The sequence below is a fragment of the Glycine soja genome, chromosome 4 (assembly GCF_004193775.1).
Source record: "Glycine soja cultivar W05 chromosome 4, ASM419377v2, whole genome shotgun sequence".
NCBI lineage: Eukaryota > Viridiplantae > Streptophyta > Magnoliopsida > Fabales > Fabaceae > Glycine > Glycine soja.
Window position 1 is genome coordinate 3,629,929 of NC_041005.1, and position 27,931 is coordinate 3,657,859.

Genomic DNA, 27,931 nt, shown 5'->3' on the forward strand with positions numbered 1-27,931 from the left:
TATAGAACCTGCAATAGCGTCAACAGGATCATATCATATATAAATAAAAGAAAGAATAAAAAATGTTTGTTAGCCGATTCAAATTGCTAATAAACACTGTTTTATGACTTATACTTTGATATGTGAGAATGAAAATAGTCATTAGAGAATTTATAATATATATCTTGTTCAACCAATTCAACTTGAACTCTTGACATGACTTATAATCTCCAGAAACAAAACAACCAATGAATTGTATAACATGCATATTTTCCTACTTATTTCTGCACAAATTAGAAAAAAAGTGTAAGAGTAAGACTAAAACATTTTTATTTATCTCTTCCTTTATTTCTGTCTACCAAACAACTCTCATTTCTTCCTATTTCCCCTCTATTGATTGTTATTAAACATATCTAAATCCCATTGTGGTTGGATCAGAAAACAGTAGGTCATATAAAGTAGAAGGGAAAATGGGCCTGAAAAGGTTCAAAGAGAGTAATGGTCATTGGGCCGCCGAATGATGGAGTCCAGTTGAGTCTCGCACATATTTGGCAGAAAATAGAAGTGTAAGAAGAGACAGAGAGTGAGGAGAGGTGGTTGGAGATTGGGTGGCATCGAGTTGAAATCAAAGATGCTCGAACATGCATAAGCAAACGCATAGGCATGTGTGGAAGCGGATCAGAGACAGGGAAGCTGGGAAATTGCGTGCAAACCATTTCGCGAACCGCATAAAATCCAATCGCATTTCGCAACTCCAGTTGTCCAATCACAAAGACATTGTCTCACCTCACAAAGGCGCCATCAACTCCCTTCAGGTTGATTCGACAGAGGGAAGATATTTGCTATCCGCTGCCTCCGATGCCTCGGTAGCAGTGTACGACGTCCAACGACCCACCGTTTACGAAGCAGGCGGCGGCGGCGGCGGCGGCATATCGAAACACAGCTCCATATTTGTCGTTGACAAGCAGCATCAGCAAGGCCATAAATATGCGGTGTCCACAGCTATTTGGTATCCCATTGACACTGGCTTGTTCGTCACTGGCTCTTACGATCATCACATTAATGTTTGGGATACCAATACCACCCAGGTCCATAGGATTAGGATAAGATTGATTATTGTTGACTTTTTTCAGTAATTATTTTTTTAAAAGTTGACACTTGAATTGTGCAGGTGGTGGTGAATTTCAAAATGCCTGGAAAGGTTCATAGGGCTGCAATGTCCAATTTGTCAACGTCTCACATGCTTATTGCTGCTGCCACTGAGGATGTCCAAGTTCGCCTTTGTGATATTGCTTCCGGGGCTTTTGCTCACACTTTGTCCGGTCACCGTGGTATGTATGTCAATACTTGCTCTGTTTCATTTATTCAGTTTGTTCATTATGTGTGGGTTTGGTTTCACGTTGGGAAATTGATCCTCGTCCAGAATTTCACATGTTTGGTTTCCCGTTAGAGAAGAATTCTTAATTGATTTTGGGTTGAACTTTGAAGATCTTCTGCATTGGATTCAAAATTTTGTACTGGATTTTACTCCTAGCTTGATTTTATGACAAAAACATTCAAACATAAATCACATCATTGGTTAGTTTAGTGGATCATTGGTTACTTACTGGGGTGTGTAGCTATACCATGCTTGTTCTCGTTTACCATTATGTAATCTGACATATTTGTATGGTTCTGTGCTTCTTTTGCATGAAGTATGAAATGTATTATCTGGTAATTGATTCACAATTTAGATCTAATGTTGTGTAAAATACTAGAAAGTGAGATGTGTGTCTGTTTCTCAAAAAAGGTTTTTGTGTGATGACAGATGGAGTTATGACTGTTGAATGGTCTAATTCAAGTGAATGGGTCTTGGTTACTGGGGGATGTGATGGTGCAATACGATTTTGGGACATCAGACGCGCTGGCTGTTTCCAAGTTTTAGATCAATCTCAGACTCAGCTTGGAAGACGCCCACCTATACTCAAACGCTCCATGATAACTAAGGTTTTCTTCTTCTTCTTCTTCTTCTTCTTCTTCATTTTTAAGTTTTGCAAATCTGCAAATAGTGCATCTAAGAAATGGTTATAGCTAGTCACGTCATGACTGCTTTAATCTTGTAGATGGAATAGCAACTTGTAGTGTTATGTGAGTTTTTATGCTTGTTTTGTTATAATAAATCTCAAAGCCTTTATCACTCACAGGATTCAAGTACAAAATTGCGTGCTGCTCAGAAGAAACATGCTAATGGAAGTGGTAGCAGACAACAACCAATTGGCAGAGTTCCATCCAAGGGACCAATGAAGCAGAGATTACATACAGGAATGTTGTCTACTCAGGATCGTGCGACTGCTCATTATGGTGCTGTGACAGGGTTAAAAGCGACTGAGGATGGCATGTATCTACTAAGTGCAGGTTGTTTTTCCATTACTTGTTATATCATAGAATTGAAAGAAGTATCTATGCAATAATCATTTTATATGGGACTCCATATGAAACTTGTTTCTTATAACAAGAACAACAAAGCCTTATCCTTGTTTCTTGTTTTCAATAAATTCATCAAAATATTGTTTGTCTAAATTCTCCCTCTCCCTAATTGATGTGATGCTGTATCACAGGGTCTGATTCTAGATTGAGGTTGTGGGATGTTGAATCTAGCTGCAACACACTTGTGAACTTTGAAACAGTTCGTCTGCAAATAAACAAACCTCTTCAACTAGCCACCACTCAAGATTCAGCCCTTGTTTTTGTTCCATGCATGAGATCTGTGAAAGTATGTATTTCCTTTAATTTATTATTATTTATTTTAACTATAAATTAGATGTAGAAATTAGGTACATTTATCTTTCTTTTTGATTGTTCAGGCATTTGACATGTGGTCTGGGAACACATACACGATATTGCGTGGTCACTATGAATGTGTGAACTCTTGCTGGTTTAATCAACATGATCAGGTATGTTCAAGAGGTGGTGGTCCATTTTCTTTCCCTACTCTTCCTTATATGTGGTTCATCAACTTCTGGTGTCAGTTGTGAAATCTGTTAGGGGCTAGTCAGGCCAACATGTTTAGTTTCCAATTAATTTATTTTTTTGTGGTTCTAAATCAAATCAAGGAAATGCAAAACTGAGTAGACATATGCGTTTTTGTTCATCGAGATTTATTATTAGTTCATTATTCATCTCCTGTCCTGCACACATATACACACTTCTAATCTCGTATCATCAAGCCATACGATTATGAACTATGGTTGACCTTTACCTTTTTTCTCTTTTTTTTCCATTTTGTCTTCTAAATTTCACTCTTTTATAGAATGAGTGTAACTTGTGTATATATGTAATCATTAGTCCGTTTCCTTCTTTGATAAAAGGAGTATTTAGGAAGGAAAGAGACAATTAAAAAATGACAAATCTTTGTGATCGTGTTTGAAGATGAAATTATGATAAAGGTGAAAGATGAAAAGGAAGCCATTTGTATGACAAATCAACTAGAAGCCAACTGACAAAACACAAGGTGAATCAGGGAGTCATCCCGGATTCCCGGTACTGATTACACTGAAAATATTCGTTGCTGCTTCTTTGAAAGCCATGGCTTGTCTGGACTAGAGTCAGTGTTCTGTTGGCAAGAATTGCATGGTCCCCAAGAGGAAAATATTTATTAATTTCTTATTATATATACTAACTATATTAAATGCAATACTTCCTCATAGAACTTAGAACCCAAACTACTTGTACTTTTTAACGATTTTCTTTTTTTAATGATTTTCTTTGTTGTCACAGGAACTGTACACTGGTGGAAATGATAGACAAATTCTTGTCTGGTCACCTGCTAGATCAATCGCTGATGAAATGGTACACACTTTGAATGAATCTTGTCGAGATTATCATGTATATATTTTCTCTGTCATAGTCTGACCTCATTAAAATAAACTGCAGGAAGGAACTGCTGAGGATCAGGATAACTGGAGTAGCTGAGTCTTGCCTCCCTTTGTGTGACAACTTTCCCTTGTTCGTCTTCTGCTTGCCACTTCTGTTAGATGTTTGTGGGATATATGTAAATGTAGGCTTGTTCCGGTTTTGGAGCTTATGTGAAATGCTATAAAGCACAAAAATGTATAGTAGTATCCCATTTTTTGTGTAGAATAGAACTTTTTTTTTCGTCATCTTTTAACTTTTAATCAGTGTAAATTTTGAATTGATTCCTTTCCTTGTTGTAAGTTACATCATAAACACATTTTGTATCCCATTTTGCATAATGTTTTGCTAATATAAAGTTGTGTACAATATATTAAAGAAGTAAATTTTTTACCATTATACATATTTAATTTTTTTTCTTATTTAAGCACATCTAAACAAATGCTTTGATTTTTTAAAGTGTAGAGCCTCTAAAATTTTTGAATTAATTCACATGGATATTTGGGGACCTTTTTCTAATATTTTCTAACCATTCTTGATGATTATAGTCACTACACATGGATTGTTTTATTAAAGTCACAAAGAGAAGTCTAATTAGATGTTAAAATTTTCATACACATGATTGAGAATCAATTTGAAGCAAAAGTTAAAGTAATACACTCCGATAATGGACCCAAATTTTTTCTAAAAGACTTTTTTACTTGAAAAGAGATTTTACACCAAACAAGTTGTGTTGCAATACCCCAACAAAATGAGAGAGTTGAAAGAAAGCACCAACATATACTCAACGTGGCAAGAGCCCTAATGTTCCAATCTCACATCCCTGGTCATTTTTGGTCTTATGTTGTCAAGAATGGTGTCCATTTGATGAATCATTTTCCTTCTCCAACCAATTGGAATAAAACTCTCTTTGAGATTTTATATGAACAAATTTTGGATTTTCAAACACTTAAAGTTTTTGGTTGTATGGCCTATGTATCCATTTATGTTGCCAATCGCCACAAATTCGATCCACGATCTAGACGTGGAGTGTTTTTGGGGTTTCAAAATGGCACAAAAGGCTATGTTCTTTTAGACTAAGACACAAAGGAAGTTTTTGTTTTTCTATGAATCTATCTTACCATTTATTAATCAGCTCACTTCACCTGACAAATTGCTTTCCACACCACCCATTGGCCCAAATGGAACAACTATTGACAACAATCATTTTTCCATTGAGGCCCTACCAATTGAGCCTAACAATCTCCCACTGCAATCTCTTCAACCCGAAACCAGTGAAGCTGGATCACCATCTTCTGCCTCATCTTCCTCGCCTGAATCCATTTCGTCCCCTGCTCCTCACGGCTAACCCTAACCTCCTATTTGTTGATCAACTCGACCTCGTAGACCACCCGATAACTTAGCTGATTTCCATTGCAGCATGCTCACACAATCATCTTTGAAGTGTTTATATCTGCTCAACTCTATCATTTCTTACTTTCAGATTTTTGCATCTCACCATCATGTTCTCATGTCATTGTCTTCTAAGACTGAGCTTGCGAGCTACCAAAAGGCTCTTCAGTTCAAATGTTAGAGGGATGCCATGCAATTTGAGATGGAGGCGCTGATGTTAAATTAAACCTGGGACATTGTTGAGACTCCACTGGCTGCAAGTGGGCGTACAAGATTAAAAGACGATTTGATGGGAGCATCGAGTGATACAAGGGTCGACTCATTGTCTATGTGGATGACATTGTTTTGATTGGCAACTATGCTGAAGAGTTATCCAACATCAAACAAATTCTTCACTCTAATTTTCGCATCAAGGACCTCACCCTGCTCAAGTATTTCCTCGATCTAGAAGGGGCTCATTCTACTCGTGGCATTTCTTTGTGCCAACAAAAATATTGTCTGGTCTTGTTAACTGATGTTGGTCTTCTTGGATCAAGACCATCGTCTACGCCAATGGATAGTTCACTTAAACCCAACCATAATTTTGGGGAAGAACTTGTTGATCCCCTTCCTTATAGACGATTGGTTGAACGTCCAATCTATCTCACAAATACTCGACTTGACATCACCTATGCTACTCAGCAATTGAGTCAGTTCATGTCTTAGCTTACTCAAGTTCACTATCGGGGCACTCTCAAAGTGCTTCGCTACTTAAAGGGGTGTCCTAGAAAAGGTTTATTCTTCAAACACAATTCCTCTATTCAGATTCAATGTTTCAGCGATGCAGATTGGGCTACTTGCATTGACTCTCGATGGTCCATCACTGGTTATTGTTTCTTCCTTGGCCATTCGTTAGTGTCTTGGAAAAGCAAGAAGCAAGAGACAGTATCTCAATCGTCTTATGAAGTTGAATATCGTGCACTCGCCTCCACTACATGTGAGTTGTAGTGGATCACTTATCTGTTACAAGATCTCCACATTTATTGTGATCGCCTTGCTGTGTTTTATTGTGATAATCAACGTGCCTTGCATATTGCGGTAATCCTGTTTTCCATGAGAGAACTAAACATCTTGGCATTGGCTGCCACATTGTCAGGGAGAAATCTCAACAAGGTCTCATGAGGCTACTTCATGTTCCATCTTCTAACCAACTGGCTGATATGTTTACCAAACCACTGTCTCCTGCTGGGTGGGGGGTATTAGCAAAATTAGAAATTCACACATCAACCAAGTCGTACAAGTGTTGAGTTGTGTGCTAAGATGCTCTTTTGACTGGCTGTTGTTTTGTCTCATTGAGGACACATTCTGTATTTCTGTTTTGTATTTTTACCAATTGTATTTGTTGTTATTTCCATTTTAATCTTATCCTTAGTTATAGGCACAAAGAATGGTTATATATATATTCTCTCCTCTGTAATTACTTGACTATGAATGAAATGTGTTTTTCATACGTCCCATTATAGTCTCTGTCATTTCTCTCTTTTTCATCCCTTATATCCAAACTTCTTTGAGTAGCAACCTTTATTAGAAGAGCACTTCAGACATAAGAAAAACAAGTCCGCAAAAACAATGACTGAAACATAATTCAGACCCAAGATCACTTAAAAGCATAGAGAAGGCAAAAGGTAAACAAACACAAAGAGTCACTGGTTCATTTTTACCACTTAGACTACGTCCAGTTCTTGCTAAATCATCAAGTTTCACTAACTTTACACAAGTTACAAGTATTATTTCACGATCACTTCTAGCTCTTATAAATCAAAACTCTACACCAAGTTTGAGAGACTAAAATTGAATTGTATGCATAACCAAAATCAATACTTGGTCCTTTTTTCTCAGGATGTTTGAGGTGTTTTGAGAGTTTTTTCTAATTTTACAAGAGAATACATAAAGTCTTGTTGAAGGAAAAGAGTAAGAAATATTTGTGCAAGATCAAGTACTTCAATCTTCACAACTTTTGGTTTATACAAACTTCGTCTTCAAGTATCTGTTGTCTCGTAATGAATAAATCTTCATTTGATCTTCACTTGGCAAAAGGAACAATTGGGGGTGCATTTAATGCATGTCATTTCTTCATACAAAAAGTTCTTTGTTTAATGCTTACATGCAGGAGAATTTGTAGCAAATAATCACTTTTTTGTGTCTAGTCGATGACATATGAGATCTTGACTTTATTTATTCTTTATAAGATTCATATTTGTTAGCATTTAACAAAAATCATTAAAAGTCTTATTCATTTTAAGGCATAAACATCATTTTGACTCAATAAATTTATATAACAATTTTTAAAACAATATTAATAAAATGAAATAAAGAAAGATTAAGGCACTTTGTCCCTCTTTATATTTTTTATAAATAAAACATAAACTAAAAGAAATAGAAAAACAAAGTTTTCATTTTTTACTGTGAGAAAGAAAGTTACAAAATCTAAGTGTGTAACTGAGGAATAAAACTTTAATTATATGATATGGAGAGTGATAATTGTTAGCATTTATCATGTACACGTAAAAACAATCACCAAGATATATTATTATAGATTTTTTTGTTTAAACAAATGTAATTACTTTATAGTTTATTTGCAAATTTATATAGATTATACCAATTTATTTAGAATTTACGCAAAGTTTGACTAGTACTTTATAGTTTATTTGGCTAACTTATAAAGATGTTTAATAAATAAATTTAATTTATTAACTTATATAATTTTTAGACATTGATTAAAATGATGATTGAATTTATTTTAGCTCAATTTTTTTAATAAAAAACCGGATTTATATCTTCTATTATATTATTTATTTTAAGAAAATTATTCTTTTAATGTTATACTATTTGTTTTCATGATTAAATTACTTGTAAAAGATATTTAGTCTTTGTACTGATAATAATAATTTGTCTTGAGAGATAAGAGAAAATTTTTACATAGTTATATAATTATAACGTAACATGTTTGATAAGTTATGTTGACTCTTAAAATAATTATTTTAAAAATAATTTATGATTAAATAATTATATAAAATTATTTTATATTATTAATATTTAAATACTAAACTAAAAATATAATTTATATAAAAAATATGATTTAAATATGTTTTTGGTACTTATAATATACTCATTTTTTCAGTTTATTACCTATATATATATATATATATATATATTATTTTACTGTTTGAGATTTTTAAAATCTTACATTTGACACCTGTTGTTAGTTTTATTTTTATTAAAAAAATATTTTAAGCAGTAAACTGAAAAATGATAAATTAAAAGCCTAAAAAAATATTAAATAAACATTTATTCTTTTTTTCTTTTATTTCCTTGTGTATCCGAAATATTCGTTTGGTAGGGTCTAGTGTAGGCTTAACTTTTACAAAAAGTGGTGGTCCAAGACCAACCCTGGTTAACAATTTGTCAATTTCTTTACTTACCCGTTGCCTTCTCCTTTTAAAAGCTCAAATCAAAATATTTGAACGCCAAATGTTCCAACTCATAGAATTTCTCTTAGATTTTGAATCTACCAACATTCTATTCGCATTGCTGCTCCTACTCAGAAAAAATAAGATAAATAAAGTTGATAGTATTTGAGATCTCCAAATTCGATTTGGGATTGGTCCCTCCGTTGATGGCCAAAGTTTGTTGAAATCATCAGAATTCGAGTGGTGAGTCCAATGCTCTGTTGTCATAGTTTGTCTGGCCCTTTTCACCATCTTTTCTCCTCTTCACTTTTTTTCTCTCATGTCTCTATCTCGGTAACTGTTTCAAGGTAGTAAAATACATCATAACACCGTCCCATTCTTCATTATGCACTAGTCGCGTTTCAGTTTAAAACTAACGGTAACGCGTTTCTTAAAAGGAGTGGTTGTTGTTGAAGTTGAACGGAGGAGAAGAAGATGTTGTGCGCTTGTTCTTCCGGGGAGCAATTCATATTCGAAGAGCCGCCGCACTCGCCGGAGTCCCTCGCCACCAGGGATTTCTCCGCCAGCGGACTCTCTTCCAGGACCGGAGAATGGGAACCTAAATTCGATGAAACTCAAGTAGAAGAAGCTGAATCTATTCTTAAAGAAGCTCTTTCCTTAAACTACGAGGTTCGTAGTAACAAATACCAATGCATATCTATTTTTTTTTCAGGAATTACTATACAGTCCAAGACTACGACGGTCCGACTAATCTCTATGTGACAAGCAATTAGTGTTATTAATTCTTTCGTAAATTGAAAATTACGGGTTGAGACTGTAGACACGTGCGGGTCCTGAATTACCTTATAATATTTCCTTTCTCATGGATAATTCTGCTTGATTCGAATAAGACTACTAGGGAGTAAAATTCCCTTTCTAAGTATTTAATGTAATTGCTCACTGAACTAGAGACCACTATTTAAGGTGGAACAATCCTATGTCAGTTGATCTACGTGCTGGGTGGATTGTGTGTGCGTGTGATTTATTTTTGATTGAAATATCATGTGTGTTTTGAATGAATTTCAGGAGGCTAGGGCTTTGTTGGGGAGGCTTGAATACCAGAGAGGGAACTTCGATGCTGCACTTCAAGTATTTCAGGGTATAGACATCAAGGGTTTGGCCCCAAGAATGATCAAGGCTATTGCCGAAAGAACCAAGCAAAGAAAACCGCGTTCCAAGGCAGATATCATGGTTCCGAATGTGATGTCATTGCGTTCGGTTAGCCTGCTTCTTGAGGCAATTTTGCTTAAAGCAAGATCGTTGGAGGAACTTGGGCAATGCATTGGTTGGTAACTGTTGTTATATTACCTTTTTGGAGGACTTTTGTGTGCTTTATGTTGTTTGATAAAGCGTTTCATTGGTAAATTGCACAATTTAATTTTGCATGTGAGATCTTGAACGTTACTCTATTTGAATTTAACTGCCATTATTTGGATTTTATGGATGAGAGGTTTTGGGTGCCCATTCTGATTAGTTTAGTGCTTTCTCATTTGCTAGAGGCTGCAAAGGAGTGCAGAATAATTCTGGATACGGTTGAATCTGCCCTTCCTAATGGAATGCCTGAGGGTATTGGTGAAGATTGTAAGTTGCAAGAGATGTTTCATAAAGCATTGGAGTTGTTTCCAAGCCTTTGGATCAAGGCAGGGTTTCTAGATGAAGCTGTCACTGCATATCGTCGTGCTCTTGTCAAGCCATGGAATTTGGAGCCAAGAAGGTTGGCTGCTGTACAAAAAGATTTAGCTATGATACTACTCTATGGTGGTGTTGAAGTAAGCCTACCCTCTCAGTTGCTGGTGTGGAGTAAAACTTCACCCAAGAGTAGTGTTGAAGAAGCAATACTTATGCTATTAATACTCATGAGCAAGGTGGCAATTCGGGAAATAGACTGGGATGCTGAAATAATGGATCATCTTACTTTTGCACTTTCAGTGACGGGGATGTTTGAGTTATTGGCAGATCATGTAGAGCAGATCCTTCCAGTTATTTATAGTCGAGCTGAGAGGTGGTACTTTCTTGCTCTGTGTTATAGTGCAGCAGGACATGATGAGGTAGCATTGAACCTTTTGAGGAAAGCTTGCGGCAGTTCTGAAGCAAACCATAGACCCCATTTTCCTTCATTTTTGTTTGGAGCAAAACTCTGTTCCTTAGACCCTCACCATGCTCATGAAGGCATTAACTTTTCACGTGAAGTTATTGATCTAGCTAAGCACCAAAATGAGCATTTTCTTAGTCAAGGCCATAAATTTCTTGGCATCTGCTATGGGGCTGCCGCTAGAATTTCTGTACTGGATTCTGAAAGAAGTATATTTCAAAGAGAGTCTTTGGACTCTCTAAACTATGCTGCTGTAAGTGAAAATGATGACCTGGAAGTGATATTCAGCCTTGGACTGGAAAATGCAATTCAAAGGAATCTGGATGCAGCTTACAACAACATAATGATGTCCTCAGACATGACTGTTGGCAGTTCAAGAGGTTGGCAGCTATTAGCACTCATAGTATCTGCACAGCAGCGATTTAAGGATGCTGAAACTATAGTTGATTGTGCTTTAGATGAGTCTGGTGGGATGGATCAACTTGAACTTCTAAGATTGAAAGCAGTACTTCAAATTGCTCAGCGGCAACCCAAGCAAGCAATAGAGACATATAAGATCTTGCTAGCGCTAATTCAGGCAAAAAAGGAGCTTTTGATTCAAGATAACAACATTGATCAAGGACAAACATTCAGTCATGAGGTGTGTAGTACTTTCAAAGGAAGTAACATCCCTTGTATAGACTGATGGTTAAAGTTGATTGAAAAGAAGCAATACCCTTGTCTACTGGAAGCTGCTAAAAACAATGATTACACCTAGAATTAATTCTACTTAGGGCTTTTGATGTCTGTTAAAAGAACCCCCCCCCCAATCCTTCCCCTTTTCAAAAAGAGAAATGCTACCAAAGACACTCTTTATCATTAGTTGAAATTTATTAGAAATTGCATCATTTTGTGGGTTCCACATCTTATCTAATGAATCCCTCTCTTGATTTTATAGTTTTCAATAAATTTTAACCAATAGGAAAGACTGTGTCAGGAACAGTGTGTTCCTAGTGCTCTTTGTAAAGTTATATGCTAGAATTATCATTTTGGATGTCCAAAGATTATCCTATATATGCCTAGAGTGGAAGAATGATAATTAATGATTTTGTGCAATTTTTTCATTTTAATTATTACTATTATTTTCTTGAGTAATGATTAGTCTCATCTCTGAAATCTTGAGAAGAATTCTCCTTCTAACTTTTCCATCCCACTTGGCAGGCATTAACAGAAAGGAAGCTGGAAATGGAAGCATGGCAGGATTTGGCTACTATTTATACAGATGTCGATTCCTTGCTTGATGCAAAAACTTGTGTTGACAAAGCCCAGTTGATAGAATTTTTCTCTCCAAGAAGTTGGCATATTACAGGTAAGGAAAATGTCTGTTTAAGTTTTTATGGTTGAACTCGTGTCTGCATTGAGTGTTTATGCTCATGCTAAACTAATATGCAATTCCCTGTGCAAAATTGCAGGGATGTTGCTTGAAGCTCAATCATTATACAAAGAGGCATTTGTTTCCTTTTCAGTATCATTGTCAATAGAACCAGATTACATTCCCAGTATCATTTCCACTGCAGAATTGTTGATGAAACTTGGTATGCAATCACTTCCGATTGCAAGAAGTTTTTTAATGAATGCTTTGCGATTAGAACCTACAAACCATGATGCTTGGTTCAACCTTGGATTGGTTTCAAAAATGGAAGGTTCATTACAGCAAGCAGCAGAGTTCTTTCAAGCTGCTTATGAACTGAAGCTTTCTGCTCCAGTACAAGAATTTAAATAATTTAGACTTTGGAAAAACAGCCTTATTGTTTTTGGTTGAGGGAAAGTGAGCTTGACTAAGAGCATGATAGAAAACATGCGAGCAGCAACTAGATGACAAAAATACTCATCCCACAATTACCATTGCTTGGTTGTTGATTTGCTCAAAATGTATAGCTAAATCTAGCTGCTAATCTGTAGATTTCCTTCATTCTGTTATAATCAAATCTTGTTGTTTCACAAGTACAACTAATAGTGGACAGAAATGGTAAAATGATGCGTTTTATAATATCCTGCCAAATAATGACACCTACTAGATAGTCGAAGTTCCCACAATACTAGTCTTGATTGTTACTGCTTTCGTGTCTTTCTTTTACCGTGAAACAAAATTACCTATTGTTCATCCCTATTTCAAATTGTTCATTTAGCGTATACAGTAAATATCAGAGGTCTAAACGTTGGTTAAAGGGATTGTTGAAGGTGTGAAGCCGGTGGGAAAATGATTGAACATAAAAAGAGAAGCAAGCTACACGATACAGGGCATATTTAACTCTTAAAGTATGCCAAAAGGCAATCGCATTTCCCTAAATCACAGATTCAAGTTGACATTTATTCTGATGGCGTTTAATTTCTAGGTCATACTCATTCTCTGTAGCTCAAAATATTAGTGGCAGTATGTCGCACGTATTTCACCAAAGGTAGAATCATACAACAAGTCCATGTTCTTAATTACTTCTTAGTCCCCAATCCCACCAAAAAAAAAAGAAAAGACGACGTAATTTGGTTGTGCGTTCAATTTTTGGGAAATTGAGTTTTTTTTTTTTTTTTTCAATAGCAAGTTACCAACAAAAGGAATAAAAACACCAAACTACATTCTCAACTTATCCTTGTTTCCTTTTACATCACGAATACTTTGCAATCAAACAGAATATTTTCTGGATCTGGAATACAACAAATTTGACCGATGGTACAGTTGTAGGAAAGACCGTTTGTTCATCACCGGAACAAGGAAAAGCTGGCAGTGCAGAGGATTTGACTGGACCTATACATAGTACTGCATAACAAGAAAGGAAAAACCATTGAGACAAATGATTTCATAGTGCACAGAAGAGGGTTTAAATAGTAACTAAGGAATTGTCCTAATCAACACAATGTTGAAAAGCAGTGGATTAACCCAATTCATGTGAAAGAGTGATGTAAGCATTTTGCTGATACGGATATGCAACGCTAGACAGAATTCAGGAAAAATCTTGAATATGTTTATCAGTAATATTGTATAATTAGATTTTATTTTGGCTTAATAATTGTTATATTGTAGTTTTTTGACTAAAAAATGATCTGCATTTACATTAAAAACTTTGTTTAAAAATCTTGTTTACATGAAACAGAAGTTTTAAAAGGGGCAACCTAGAGTTAAACTTTATCAGATAGATCAATCATTCACCTTACATGTAATAAACAGTTGGCCTAACCTCAATCCATCTGCCACTGCATCAACACATGAAAAGTCAAAACATATTATCAATGTGCTTTAATGGATTCATGAACAGGTTGTTAGCCAAACGGCAAGGGCAACAAAGCAGCATATCAAGGGGAAATATTTTTTAAGATTTTTTTTTCACATAGAAAAAGTGAGATAAATTCCTAATCAAATAAAAGGATCAATTTCCCTAGAATTGTATGATGGTGATTTAGCAGAGATTTAACATTGTGAGTTAATACTTGCCAAAAATCAAGTGGCCCCCTTGTATCCCTAAACCTTTACAAAGGCTTCGCCATTGCTGGAGTTTTCAGGTTCCTTTACCGTTTCTGGTTGCTTTGCCTCTCCTTGTTGCTCTAGCCTGCAATAACAATCAAAAATCAAAACCTAAAAGGTAGTCTATGTATATATATACCCATATCATCACCCACAAAAATACCATTTGTAAGAACATTATTTTTCCTTTTCATACAATCTCAACAACTACCTACAATTATGCTACGTTCATTACCAATTAATAGTTACGATGTTTGGATTACCATTGCACCCCTTCTAAAAGTATGTTCAGAATAAAGGATACAAAAAGTCTCATTGCACATTTGCACTATATGGACTCCCACAAACATGTCAGAACATGCATGTATATGTATGTCACACGCATGGAATGTAGACCATAATCCCAAGTTGCACGAATAAACAATCACCATGGTGAATGCTTTACGTAGAAAAATGAACATATATATTAACGTAAGGATGAGAAGCATGCATAAGAATGAAAGCAACAGGTCAATTTTCACAAGCATGCATGATGAGCAAGGTTTTGATAATTAAAAAGAAAACCCAAATAAATATATGAAACATTTGCAAGAATTAATGCAATATGATGATAAGCATGAAATGGTTTAATGAGAAAGAAGAAATGGGAAGTACTTTTTCTGGGCGGCTTCAGCAGCTCTAGCACGCGCTTCTTCAGAGGCCAATCTCTCTTCTTCTTTTGTCATACGCTTGTTGCCTCCGTCGAGGCAACCAAAGCACAACCCCATCGTTTCGTCCCTCTCCCCTTCCCCCCTCTCTCTGTCACCCTATGATCTCTTTCTTTCTCTCTCTCAACTTTTTTTCTCTTTCTGTTTCCTCTCTCTCCTGGCCTATACGCCTCTACAATCTGTGTTTTCCTTCTTTTTTTTGAATTGCCTACCTTCCCCTTTTTCGTTGGAATGGATGGGGATTGAGGATGATGATGAGTAAGATGCTATATTAATATGGCTATTAACAATTGTTTAACAACTCTTAAATAAATAAAACAACAATAATTTAACAATAAAAGGCCTACGTTCTTTGCATGTTCTATGAAATTCCGTTGGGCCATTCCGCGTTAAATTTGTGTCACCCACTCATAGTTATAACAACGCAGTATGGCTAACCGGAATAAACGAAAAAAATACCAGAGTATATGTGCTAAAAACATATATAAAATTATTTAATGAAATTAGTATGAGATATTTATTGTGATTAATCTTCATCAAGACTATAAACACTTATAAGATGAATATTCTTCTTTTAATTTAATTTATTTCATGTCTAAGAAACAAAAAGTTATAATCACTAATGCACAAGACTTTATCTTTAAATAAATTCAACAAAAAAATGTACAAATAAAAAAATACACCAAATAAAAAACGAAATAAAATAATTTGGAATTGTTGGATAAGATTTATTACTTAAAATGATTAAAGAATACGTGTCACATATTTCTTTTTATGTTATTGTGATTTTTCTTATTTGCTTTGTTTTTAATTTTTTATTTTACAATTTAGTCTATCTAAGTTTTCAAATTTCAATTCTTAAAATCGTTTATATATAGACTAAAATCACTTGATTATTATGAGAATGGATTACATTATATCGATGTAATTTTGATAACTATTGTATTATTCTATGATTTTTAATTGGATAATTTTTTCTTAAAATTTACTATTGGATTGAAAATTATTTTTATATAAATCACATATGTAAAATTTTATATTAATATAAATATTTAAAATATACTAAAATATGGATCATTTGATTACTTTTTTGTCAGTTATTTGATTTTGACAAAATTTGACACAAACGATCTTAATAATATATAGATATAATTCAATGATTAAATTAATAAAAATCGCATCATATATCAAGTTACAAATAATGTAAAAATGATCAAAGTAACATTGGTAAAATTTGATCTATCATATATATATGGCCAAATATTATTTTTAATAGAAACATACCATAATGAATTTCGTAGTTAAACTTAATTGATTGTCTACTTTAATTTTTTTCTCTTCTTCATTAAGGTTTATGATAACTGCTAAATATGAATTATAATAAAAATATATTAAAAATATCTTTAAAAATATTTATTTAATAGTTATTTTTTACTTAAATGTTATGAATTGATATTTTTTTATTTATGACTTACAGATATGAAAATGAGGGATTAAAAGCGAAAAAGATCTAGAAAATATCAAAAATATGAATAAGACAGATTTTTGGCATGAAACCCAAGTTACTCAACAACTATAAAAAGGGAGTCAAGCCAAAGAAAAAAATACCACTCCGGAGACTCATAACTCTCTAATGAATACATTCTAAGCCTAAGTGTCTCTAGTAGGGGAAATCTTTCTTTTATGTCCTTTTTTCATCCTTTCTCTTCTATCACTTTCTAAACCTTTTTCAAGTGTAAGACTACTTATGGCTACGAGAGATTAAACTTTTAGTTAAGGCCTGACAGACCTAAAAAGTCAAAAGATGTATTGTACACTTCAATGCAAACATGTGTTTTATTTCCTATTATCCTTTCTTATTTTAATTTTATGTATCATTCATGCTTGTATCATCTTTAAGGGTTAAGTGCTCGACAAAGGATAATTCTTAATATAAATACAAGAAATGTCTTACATGCATAATTTTAGGGATTAGTTGTGAGGATAATTTCTAATAGAATTAAAAGGAAATAATATCTTAATAAAATCATTGCTAGATATAAAGTGATTGCATTATGCTGATACATCAAAATAAATATCTAAAATTATAACTTCATGTATTTTATCTATTGAGTTTTTACAGAAGTTTATTTAAATTTATTTGTCAAAATAAATGATTGTTTTAATAAAATAAGTAATTTTCTATTTTTTTATTATGTTAGTTTAAACTGTTTCTACTTAAAAAAATAATATTTTTTTTTCTTATTTTAAGAAGTAAGTCTTATCTACAGTTTTTTAAAAACATTTTTTTTAAAGTTACTCTTTGTTTAAACAAACTCATTCTAAACCAAACCCCCATCCTGATTGGTTAATAATATATATCATTTCATTGCTTAAAATCCATCTTGTGCCAATTTGTCATAAAAATTCAAAAATTACTCGTATTAAATAAAACTCCTGTATTTTTAATGCTAATTAAGCATTTGTTAATTAATTATTTAACTAAGCACTTTTTAATCAACTCTCTAATTTTTATTGTCTACCACTACTGCCAATAAATCCTATTTGATGCAGGGATAAAGATAAGGACTCCAACACATTTTTTTTATTGTCAAATATTAATTATTAATTTTTGTTGATAAAAAATTTAAATCCATAACTTTTTCCTTTTTTGTTTTTCCTTCACAACTATACCAATCAATACCTTCTTCCAAGTATTTTAGTTAGACTAAGCTTACGTTTAGTTGTAGATTGTTCTGGATTTCTGGTTGTGCCTCGATCGTACAATTTGGGATCATTGTTAAATGATATGGCTCTCACTCTTTTGTGGTACTCATACCCATGGCACGCATAAGATTATCTTGAACAAACAGTTATAATAACATTTCATTTTTTTTTAGATATAAGGTATTAGATGATTAAACAAAAAGAAATGAAAAAAATGTCACAGGTTTGATATTTTTTACTAATAAAATTAACATTCTAACAATTAATATTTTTCCATAAAAAAAAACACTTCATGATTCTGGACTTATATAATCTTTTTGACTTATTCCGATAAATTGATTTAATTTACTAAAATAAGTTTTTTTAACTTATTCAATTAAATTTCAATATAAAACTTATGGTACAAACTCTCACGTGATAAATACTTTCTTGAATAAACATTTAAACGCACCTGTAAAACACTCTACTATGTGTTGGTGCATCAGTGGATCTTTGAACATGAAACATATGATATGAGTGTGTTTTGGCAAGGTACTTAGACAGAGTATAAGTTATTTTGACTAGCTTATAATTGAAATATAGATAATTTACCCTTAGCATTTTTAAAGTTTTGTAAAATTATACCAAATTATTTTTTAATCTTAAAATTGCGGTAGCTTTTTCTGCTTTAAATTTTAATTTTCCGATATATCCATATCATTCTATGTTAAAAATAAACAAAGAAAAAAGAATACTATGGGAGATTAAAAGGATTTTATTACAGGGAGTTAGAACAGAAGAGAAATGTAGGTTCAAATTCTTTTACTAATATTCTAATAAAACTAAAAAAATAATATTGACTAATAAAAAATGATTATATTAAATTTCAAGGAAAATCAATTTCCTCTTTGTATATAAGTCGCAAATTAAATGATGATAAGGATACAATACTCTATAAACTTAACCTGCTGGCTTTTGCGCTATAAGATATACTTTGGTTGAATGTTGGTATTTTGTAGTGGGAACGGAAAAATATTCTCTAATAGTATGACTTCTGTGATCACAAAGCTTCTAGATTTATGGTAACTGGTAAGACTATGGCGAGTTATTGGGGATCCCGTAGAAAATGCTTCTTTTATGGAAAATATCAATATATAATAATTTGTAATTAAATGATAGTGTGACAAATTTCACACTGAAAGAGTATTTTGATTAAATTTGTTTTTTAAATACTTAATTTAAATTTACATTTTATTATATTAAAATAAAATATTAAAATGGCATGGTGTTGATAAATTGTTAATTAATTTAAAATTATATAAATTAATTTATTTTATTAAAATTTAAATCAAATAGTTGAATCGATAAAAATTTGTTTTTCATAAAAAGTTATAAAAATATTTTTTAAATGTTTGACACTTGGTCAATTAATCTTCTCACTCTCTTTATACGCATTAACTACAATATATTTTTAAATAGAATAGAAGAATTAAAAATACATATATTACAAATTCTATTAAAGAATAACATCTTTATACTTGAGCTGCGTTGATTAAATTTTTTGAATAATTTTAAATCCTCTTATAATATTCTTCTATTAATCTTCTTGCTTCTCTTGTATGCAAATTTTAAATGCATTTTATATTTTTAAGTCATTAAATACATTTATTTTTTATTTTTTTATTTTTATTTTTACAAGATAATAGGAAAAGTTGTAGAGGAATATACATTTTTTTTTTCAAATTATTTTTAAAACCTAACTAGGTTGGTAGGGAGTTAGTTGGATGCATGTTAAGAAAATAAAGTTGTATGTATGTGGTGACAAAGGAGGACCGTTCGATAGCAGCGGAATAAATGATACTGAGATTGAGACCACACTACGCAACTAATAATATACATGACCTAATGTTTTCTGATCCAATCACAATGGGATTTGGACATGTTTAATACTAACAACTACATTTCACAGCAACTTTTTTAACAAGGGGGCTTTTTTCAAAAAAAATATATTATCATTAATAGTTCTGTAATTAATAAATCATTAAGAAAATAACTAATATGGGACGAATAGAATAAATTCATAAAAATAGGTAAATACTAATTACATTCCTTAATACATTATTTAAGGAAATCGAAATAAAAGAAGAATTATTGAATTTTTTTAATGTGTGTCGCATGGTAAAAAATAAAAAATAAATAATTTAAATTATGTTTAATGCGCTCATATTATTCACCCAGCACACGGTAGGCAATCCCTTGAAATAAAACACTTGGCTATCTAAAGTTTGCCTTTTGGGATGACTAATAAAAGCATTTAATAAAGTACATTTATTGTTATCTAAACAATGTCCCTTTTTGGGGTACATAATCAATGTCCTTAGTGCATTTATATTTGATAATAAGAGTACCCATATATAAATACATTTAATTTAATTAAAGGAAGAAAAACAAAACTGTAATAAAGAAGGTGCGGTCCTCAAGCAGATGTAAACACCCATCATTTCCTTGATCGAGTACTAAATGCAAATTTTCTCATAGAAAATGTGCCCTTACATTAATTTTCTATATTTAATAACCAAAATCAATTTGGTTTAAAAAAAACTGGGTGCAATCATTATAGCTAGTGATAGAGTCTGGAAATTAGGATATGGTGCTATCAGTTTTGACACATACCATGCCAAGAATGATGAAGCAACCAAAAATGAGCAGTAAAGTTTTGCAACGCATTGGGGATGGTTTTGATTAATTCTATTGGGTTAAATGGGGTTCGAAGAAGAGTTGGAGGAGGATGCAATCATGCAGTGGGGATACTAAGAGCAGGATGTCAAAAATGACTTTCTTGTAATGCATGATTTAACGGAGCGGAGTGAAGTTTCCAGAAATTTAATTAAAAATATTTATAACTATGGATTGTCTGAAATCATTTAAAATAATAACAATTTAAGTTTTTACCCAAAAATAAGAATTTAATTTTAAAAAATGAAACTATACGAACTTGTAGAATGAGTTATCCTGTTTTTGTTTTTTTTTTTTTTTTTTTTTTACATAAACTGTTATCTCATTTCATTCAAAATCAACCGGTAAACATACAACTATACAAATAGGAATTCAATAAAAAAAATTGAGTCTAGTAAAACCTGTTGCCGCACCAGCGATTGAGTTAACCTGTTAAAAAATGCTTTGAGTGTGTTGTTAAATTACATCTTAACTTCTAACACCAAGTGTTAAAACTAATTTATTGGACCAAATTGCCTATCATCTAAAACGATCTACAATTGGAATTGGATTGTCACCGCACTTGATTTTAAAGAACTTTACAAAACCATTAACGGCTCCATGTACACATCTATCAGCCCTAACTATATCACAATTTAAAAAACGTCAACAAGAGAAGGATTGAATTTTTAACCTGTCTCAAGAACGTCACCAACAAAACGTACACATATTTACACAAGGAAGAAAAAAAAAATCCTATCTCCAATCAATAATTGGGAAATAGAAAAAGAAAAGGAACGAATCATATCAAATGATCTATCCTCACCAACTTTTCTGGTGGCCATGTTTCCCTGAATTCTTGTCATTTGAATAATCCTTGGAATCACCAGTTCTTGGAGAAGCTAACTCTTCAGGATTCATCATCTTCATACTATCATTCAGCCACCCCCTAACATAGTCTCTCTTCTTAGAGTTCATCATCGATTTGTTCCTTGGTTTTGAACTATCATAATATTCACTCAATGTGGGGACCACATACCACACAACACAAGTGCAAAGTGTAGCAACCGATCTCCCAAAAACAACCAAAAAAACCAAAATCAACATCATAACCGCTGGCACATAGAAGGATGGCCTCTTCAACATATTCCAAGAAAAGCTCAAATTCTTCTTATGAGATTCCAACTTATTGAGTTTCTGCTTCCTTTCTTTCAAGGTTGCTTCTTCATCAGATTTCTCCAATTGCTCCGAGAAAGATGTTATGTGTCTTGCTTTGAGTTCTTCACTCTTGTGCTTCTTCTGATCCTTATTGTTTTTCACTTTGACCACTATGGGAACGATATCATGGTTGTTTGAATACGCAAACCGAACGAAAGATATGTCCTGAGGACTCATCTGTGAGTAAACCTTTTTCCTTCTCTCATCAAGATCATCCAAAAGTGCAGAAAATTTGTCCAAGCCTCGATTGGAGTATGGGTTTTTGTCATTCCTACTTTCTTTTCTCTTGGACTTCTTGGGGCTTGAACATGGTACATCTTCTTCTGGGTGATGGAGACTGCCACAAATAAAATTGTTCAACATATGGAAATTCTTAAGAACAACAAAGATGGGTTTTGGTTAATTAACGTTGTTGGGGGGAGTTTTCGGAGGGTTTAAGATTATAGGGAAACAAAAAGGTGAGATGAGAAATGTATTTATTCATGGAGGAAAGGATGAATTGACTGGATCCAATCAAATAATAATCAACACACGCCTTAGGGTCAAAACAAAAGTTTGAAATTTAGTCATGCAAGAGTTTCCAACGTGGCTATCTTCATATTTGACTTATTCGAGAGAGAAAAGGAAGAGTTGCTTCATTGCTTAGGTTGTTTTTCTCTGACGATGGCGCAGAAAAATGAATTGTGGATTATAAATTATAGGCAAGTTGTTGCTTGGGGAGGAAGATGTTGATTAAATATTGAATAGGTCTATGTCATTCATTAATAATAGTGTATTCGACATTGACATTAATGCCGTCAATATTTTACTAATAACAATCAATTAACCGTGTCTTCTAGAATTAATTAAGGAAATTGAGTTTATTGAAACCTCAGTCTGAAACTGAGTGGCAGCAGAAGAGGAATTATTACATGGCCTTTCTAACTTATAAAAGTGAATTAATAATGAATTTCAAGAAAAATATATGGGACTATATAATCCAGTATTATGTAATAGTTTCACGCAGCAAAGGTAGTTAGCAAGGAAAAAACCATAATGTTTGGTTTGGTTGGAAACACTTTTTTTTAAAAAAAATTAAGCAACATTAATTTACAACAAAAATTATAAATAGCAAGTAATCGTTTCAGCAAAAAAAAAAAACAAGTAATTAGATTTTGAAATTTTTTAATTTTGATTGATATACACAAAAATATATTCATAATTTAAACTGTATTTTGTCCTTTAGTGAAAGTTAATTTAGTTGTGGGTCAGGGGCATTTTGTCCGGCCCATTCAGAAAATAAATATTCATAATATGATCAAATTTAAAGATTCAATTTGATTTATGTTAATTATTTCAACATCCGTTTGTTTAAACTTATAAAAGGTAATTTTTGTCTGAAATTAATTTTAGAAATTTTTTTTGGGATAAAAATTATTTTTCGTTTAATTATAATCATTATCACTTTTTTAATTTTAAACTAGTGTAATACCCGTGCTTTGCACGAATACTAAATTTATACTTTATAATTTATAATTTTTTATTTTATTTTATTATGAATTATTATATATACACAAATATTTTTAAAATAGATAAAATAATTTTAAATATAAATATAAATAACGTAATAACATGTATTTGTACGGGTGTTAAGGTTATAATTAATAATTTTAATATATTATATTATATTTCTAAATTATTTTCTGATTTTACAAAAAATATCTATTAATAGATGTGTATCAATATTTAAAAATATATATGTATAATATTTAAATATTTATATATGTTTTTAATTAAATATATATTTGCACATTGTATATAGGGGTGAGCATGATCTACATTAGTTTGCAAACTCAATCCCATCTAAATTTGGACGGATTTAATTTTCAATATTAGACCTGTTGTATTTTTTATGATAGGTTTGTGTTACATTTAAAATTTTCCAACCCGGTTTAGTATCTAATATTCTCTTTAAAAGATATAAATTGTCAAATAATTGTGTAATAATAATAAATTTTTATTTAATAGTTAATAGTTTTTATATCATGATATTATATTTATAATTAAATTTTATATATATATATATATATATATATATTATATAAAATATACCTTAATTTAAGTTTTATATTTTTTTACATAATATTAAAATTAATAGTTTACATCTAAAAGTTGGGTGGATCCAATGATGTCCCACATATTTCAAGTTTGATCGAGTTAGGTTTAGATTTTAAAAAATTACTCAAATCAAAATTTCAGTCAAGTAACAGCAAGTTTAACACATCACATATTCTACCCTACTTAATTGAACATTTATTTGACCATGAACATTTGTTTTGTGAATTTTGGTTCCATATCAAACATGTTCATTCAATTAAATGATATTATTAATTAATTTCAAAAAAATCTATTTCTGTATCAGTTTTAAACAAATGTATATAGAAAATAATGTTGACCGTGATTTTTGTTATGTAAAGAATCACTATTAATTTATATTAATTTCTTATCCTATTTCTAATAAATAAGTTTATTTTTGGGTAAGTTTTTAAATCTATTTTAATTTTTATTACAAATTATGTTCCATATATATTTAAATAAAATAAAATTATACTAACATTTAAAACTATTAATTATTTACTTTAGAAAATTATTAAATTACAAATGCATTTGTTTTGGAGTTATTAAAATATTAAAATTATAATAGTAAATGTGTTGTGGGAGAATTGGTTGAACCTCTCTATTTTTTTGTCCCCAAAGTATTAAATTGGCTCATAATAATAAATTGTATTTCCTACATTAAAATATTATCTGACTTTGATATTTGAACCTAAATAATTGGAAAGTTTAAATAAACAAAAATTTGAAAATAATTATGTTTAGCATATGAATACATCTTTTATAATATATTTTTTAAATAAAGATTGAATGTTTCAATTATAAACATGCTAATTAAAATCATAATTGTTCTAAAAAAATGCTCTTTGTTACTATATTTTTTTGTCAAATTTACGTAAGTATGTTTTTTTTTATCAAAATCTATTTTTATATTTATTCATATTTTAATTAATATTTTTTTTTATAAAAATGATTGTGAATCCGCATTTATTGTTGGTATATTTCATTTATATGATTTCCCATACTGAATAGTAATGTTGTTCTCAAATAAACATGCATAATCTAATTATTTTAATTATATACAACGATGATGATATTTGTTTTAATTACATTAATAATAATAATAATAATAATAATAATAATAATAATAATAATAATAATAATAAGTTTCAACCAATTTATATAATAGACAGTGTATTTTTATATTTATATTTTTTATGACCAAATAATCAATAAAGAGTAAAATTAATACGAGAATTTAATCTTAATTGCATAGAATAAATTAGAAAGAAGGTAATACGTGTTTTTGTATATTTTTCTCTGGATGAGTGAACAGTGACACTACTATCACAAGATAGAATTCAATAGATTTAGTTACACTGAATGATCTAAATAACTCAAAAATAGAATAAATATACTATATAGTAATTTTGCACTTTTAAGTTTTATAAATAGAACAATATGTAGTATAATTGATTTAAGATTCTATAGTTGATTTTAAATTTTATTGGAAATAAAATAAAATAAATATAAAATCTACATTAATTAATTAAATTAAATTATTTAGAAGAAACAAATAGAATTATCACATGCCATCACCCTATAAAATCAAACATTATATATATATATATATATATATATATATATATAAATAATAGGTTCGTTTATAACTTAAACAAATATACTGACTAACTAAAAGTTTTCATGGAAAAAATGAATCAATCTGCTTTAGTTTCTATCGGTATATTCTTATGGATAATTTGTTTCTCTATTCTCTAATAATTCATATGGGGTATTGTACAAGGATAAACTTGTATGTGTAATTTCACAGGTATTCCCTCCGTTTTATAATAATTGTCATTTTTTTTTTTAATGTAATTACTTGTTTCAATTTATACTTTTTTTTGATGGACAACAAAAACTGAAAATAAATTAATGATAATGAGATTAATTTTGTAAAATTATTTTTTTCATTTATTTATTAATTTTTTATGAGTAAAAAAACTTAAGATGACAATTATAATAAATATAAGGAAATTTACAAATTCTACTAATAACATGTTAGTTCAAATGACACTAGATTTGAATTTTTTAAATAAGGTCTCGATTTAAACTTGGATATAATTCAATTTTAATAATAAATTTTTCTGCATATAATTCAATCATAAATAATTCGCATAGAATTAAATTTTGGTTTTTTATTTTCTTAAACTAAGAAATAAATCATGATAAAAAATAATTCAAAATATTAAATATTTTATTTCATAAATTAATTTCTACAAGTTTATAACTAATATATTTCAATTTAGATTCAAATTGTTGATTTATAAGTCACAAACTAACTAACTTATTTGTTTTGTTGTGTTTTTTAACTTTATTGGAGATGCCTTTTCCTTTATTATCCTTCCACCCAATCTTTATTGAAAGTTATTTTTAATATAAGTAAAAGCTGGTACAGGTAGAACCAATCTCAAACATGTAGAAATTCCACTCCATTAAAATTTGCTCCTAGGTTTAATTAAATTTTTCATACCTGAGATATAAATCATTTTTTCATTTTATTACCTGCCTTTAATTATCTTCTGTTAAGTGATGATGTAACTGACGGAGTGTGATGTCTTGTCACAAATACCTCGTTGTCATGTCATCACCTTTAATGACATATCAATAATAAGATGTGATAACATAATACTCTATTCATCACATTTAACGGAAGGTGATTAACGGTAGATAATAGAATGAAATTGAATTTTTTTAAGTATTTATTTGACAAAAAATGAATTTTTAGGTAGTAATCGAAAAACGATCTATTTTTCAGGTATGAAAAACTTAATTAAGCCAATTTGAAAAATAATTTTTTAGTTAACAAATGATAGCGAGGAGTTTTATCAAAATAAATAATTTAATTTGAGATAAAATGACAAAATTTATTATTTTATTGAAAATAAAAATAAAAATGGTATTTGTAAATTTAAGTTATGTTTAAAAGCAAATCTTATAAATTAATAAGAAAAAATAATTTCTCAAACACTTTTATTTAATCAAATATTTATAAACTTGTTAAAAAAACTAAAAATTAATTAAAATAACTTGATGAACATATATGTAATTTACTTTATCTTATTTATTTTTTTAAGATAATTTCTCATTCAAAATAAGAATATGCATTAAATTAATAATATATTTTTTATTAGTAGGAATAAAAAAATATTATTTAAAATTTACAATAACTCACATCAATTTATCATGTTTAATCAACTGAATTAGATTAATAAGATAATATTAAAAGTGAAATTAAAGAATTAAGATGAATACATTTAATATATGGACAAAGTTAAAAGAAAATCAAGAGAATAGTAAAGGAAAGTGAGGAAAGACATAAAATATTACATGTGTATATTGATCATAGATCGCAAAACATCGATTATATATCGTTTAAATAAGTTTTTCATACCTGGAAAATAGACAATTTTTAAATTACTATCTAAAAATTCATTTTTTTTCAACCAAATACTTGAAAAAAAAATTAGATACATTTTACTATAAGTGATAACGTGATAGACGAAGTGACACATCATGTATGTCTTATGAGATGTATGTGACAAGACATGATCACATGACACTCCGTTTGTCAGGTTACGTCGTCTTCTATTACGTCATCACTTAATAAAAGACGATTAACAATCAGTAGTAAAATAAAACTGATTTTTTTTTTCAGGTACTTAAGTGAAAAAATAAATATTAGATAATAATTTAAAAACTATCTATATTAAGTACGAAAAACTTAATTAACCTCAATAAATATTCATATATGGGTTGAAAACTAACTTATCATTTGACATGTTCAATGTCAAAAGTCAATATTTTCTTATTTTATATTCTTTATCAAACAAGTTGGCTCCGAAGCATCCTATCACAGGCATTTTCATGACACTCAATTGCATTATTTTAACACTCCTAAATGATCCATTTAATCTTTTATCTTTTTTTTTCTTTCAATTTGATCTTTTATCTTTTTTTATTCAATTTAATTATTTATATTTTTTATTAATTTAATCTTTCAATCTGTTTAAAATTAACTTTGTTAATCAATTAAAAATAAACCATTTTTGTTCATTTTTCCCCCTTCTTCACTTCACTTTTTAACAAAAAAAATTTATTTTTAAATGATTAA

At 30.6% G+C, this 27,931-nt stretch overlaps 3 protein-coding genes and 1 long non-coding RNA gene across 6 annotated transcripts; 2 read left to right on the forward strand and 2 right to left on the reverse strand.

Annotated features, from left to right (window-relative positions):
• Positions 1–470: 470 nt before the first annotated feature.
• On the forward strand, positions 471–4,251 carry LOC114408771 (WD repeat-containing protein ATCSA-1-like). The gene is made up of 8 exons (XM_028371931.1): positions 471–1,067; positions 1,151–1,310; positions 1,787–1,965; positions 2,163–2,373; positions 2,577–2,731; positions 2,823–2,912; positions 3,736–3,807; positions 3,892–4,251. Exons 1-8 carry the CDS (start codon positions 621–623, stop codon positions 3,928–3,930), a joined length of 1,353 nt encoding a protein of 450 aa, XP_028227732.1. The 5' UTR covers positions 471–620; the 3' UTR covers positions 3,931–4,251.
• A 4,512-nt stretch (positions 4,252–8,763) lies between these two features.
• LOC114408772 (protein NPGR1-like) lies at positions 8,764–12,918 on the forward strand. Of its 2 annotated transcripts, XM_028371932.1 has the most exons (6): positions 8,764–8,954; positions 9,149–9,380; positions 9,777–10,035; positions 10,248–11,482; positions 12,043–12,190; positions 12,294–12,918. In XM_028371932.1, exons 2-6 carry the CDS (start codon positions 9,186–9,188, stop codon positions 12,602–12,604), a joined length of 2,148 nt encoding a protein of 715 aa, XP_028227733.1. In that variant the 5' UTR covers positions 8,764–8,954; positions 9,149–9,185; the 3' UTR covers positions 12,605–12,918. The 2 variants fall into 2 exon arrangements, with proteins under 2 accessions (XP_028227733.1, XP_028227735.1); XM_028371934.1 differs by lacking the exon at positions 8,764–8,954 and having other exon boundaries at positions 8,970–9,380.
• A 516-nt stretch (positions 12,919–13,434) lies between these two features.
• On the reverse strand, positions 13,435–15,332 carry LOC114408773. 2 transcript variants are annotated; one of them, XR_003665936.1, is made up of 3 exons: positions 14,993–15,332; positions 14,032–14,423; positions 13,435–13,636 (listed from the first exon to the last, which is right to left on the reverse strand). It is a non-coding gene; the product is annotated as an uncharacterized LOC114408773 (long non-coding RNA). The 2 variants fall into 2 exon arrangements; XR_003665935.1 differs by having other exon boundaries at positions 14,027–14,423.
• A 5,935-nt stretch (positions 15,333–21,267) lies between these two features.
• Positions 21,268–22,026, reverse strand: LOC114408311. Its single transcript, XM_028371340.1, has one exon. The coding sequence runs from the start codon at positions 22,024–22,026 to the stop codon at positions 21,268–21,270; it is 759 nt and encodes a 252-aa protein (XP_028227141.1).
• Positions 22,027–27,931: the final 5,905 nt, after the last annotated feature.

What these genes read in the sequence shown, in the direction of transcription:
- LOC114408771 (XM_028371931.1), top strand. Translation starts at nt 621, where the DNA reads ATGCATAAGCAAACGCATAGGCATGTGTGGAAGCGGATCAGAGACAGG. An exon ending in CACTTTGTCCGGTCACCGTG is followed by an intron (nt 1,311 to 1,786) that starts GTATGTATGTCA and finishes GTGTGATGACAG; the next exon opens with ATGGAGTTATGACTGTTGAA. An exon ending in GATCAATCGCTGATGAAATG is followed by an intron (nt 3,808 to 3,891) that starts GTACACACTTTG and finishes AATAAACTGCAG; the next exon opens with GAAGGAACTGCTGAGGATCA.
- LOC114408772 (XM_028371932.1), top strand. Translation starts at nt 9,186, where the DNA reads ATGTTGTGCGCTTGTTCTTCCGGGGAGCAATTCATATTCGAAGAGCCG. An exon ending in GGAACTTGGGCAATGCATTG is followed by an intron (nt 10,036 to 10,247) that starts GTTGGTAACTGT and finishes CTCATTTGCTAG; the next exon opens with AGGCTGCAAAGGAGTGCAGA. An exon ending in GACAAACATTCAGTCATGAG is followed by an intron (nt 11,483 to 12,042) that starts GTGTGTAGTACT and finishes CCCACTTGGCAG; the next exon opens with GCATTAACAGAAAGGAAGCT.
- LOC114408311 (XM_028371340.1), bottom strand. Translation starts at nt 22,026, where the DNA reads ATGTTGAACAATTTTATTTGTGGCAGTCTCCATCACCCAGAAGAAGAT.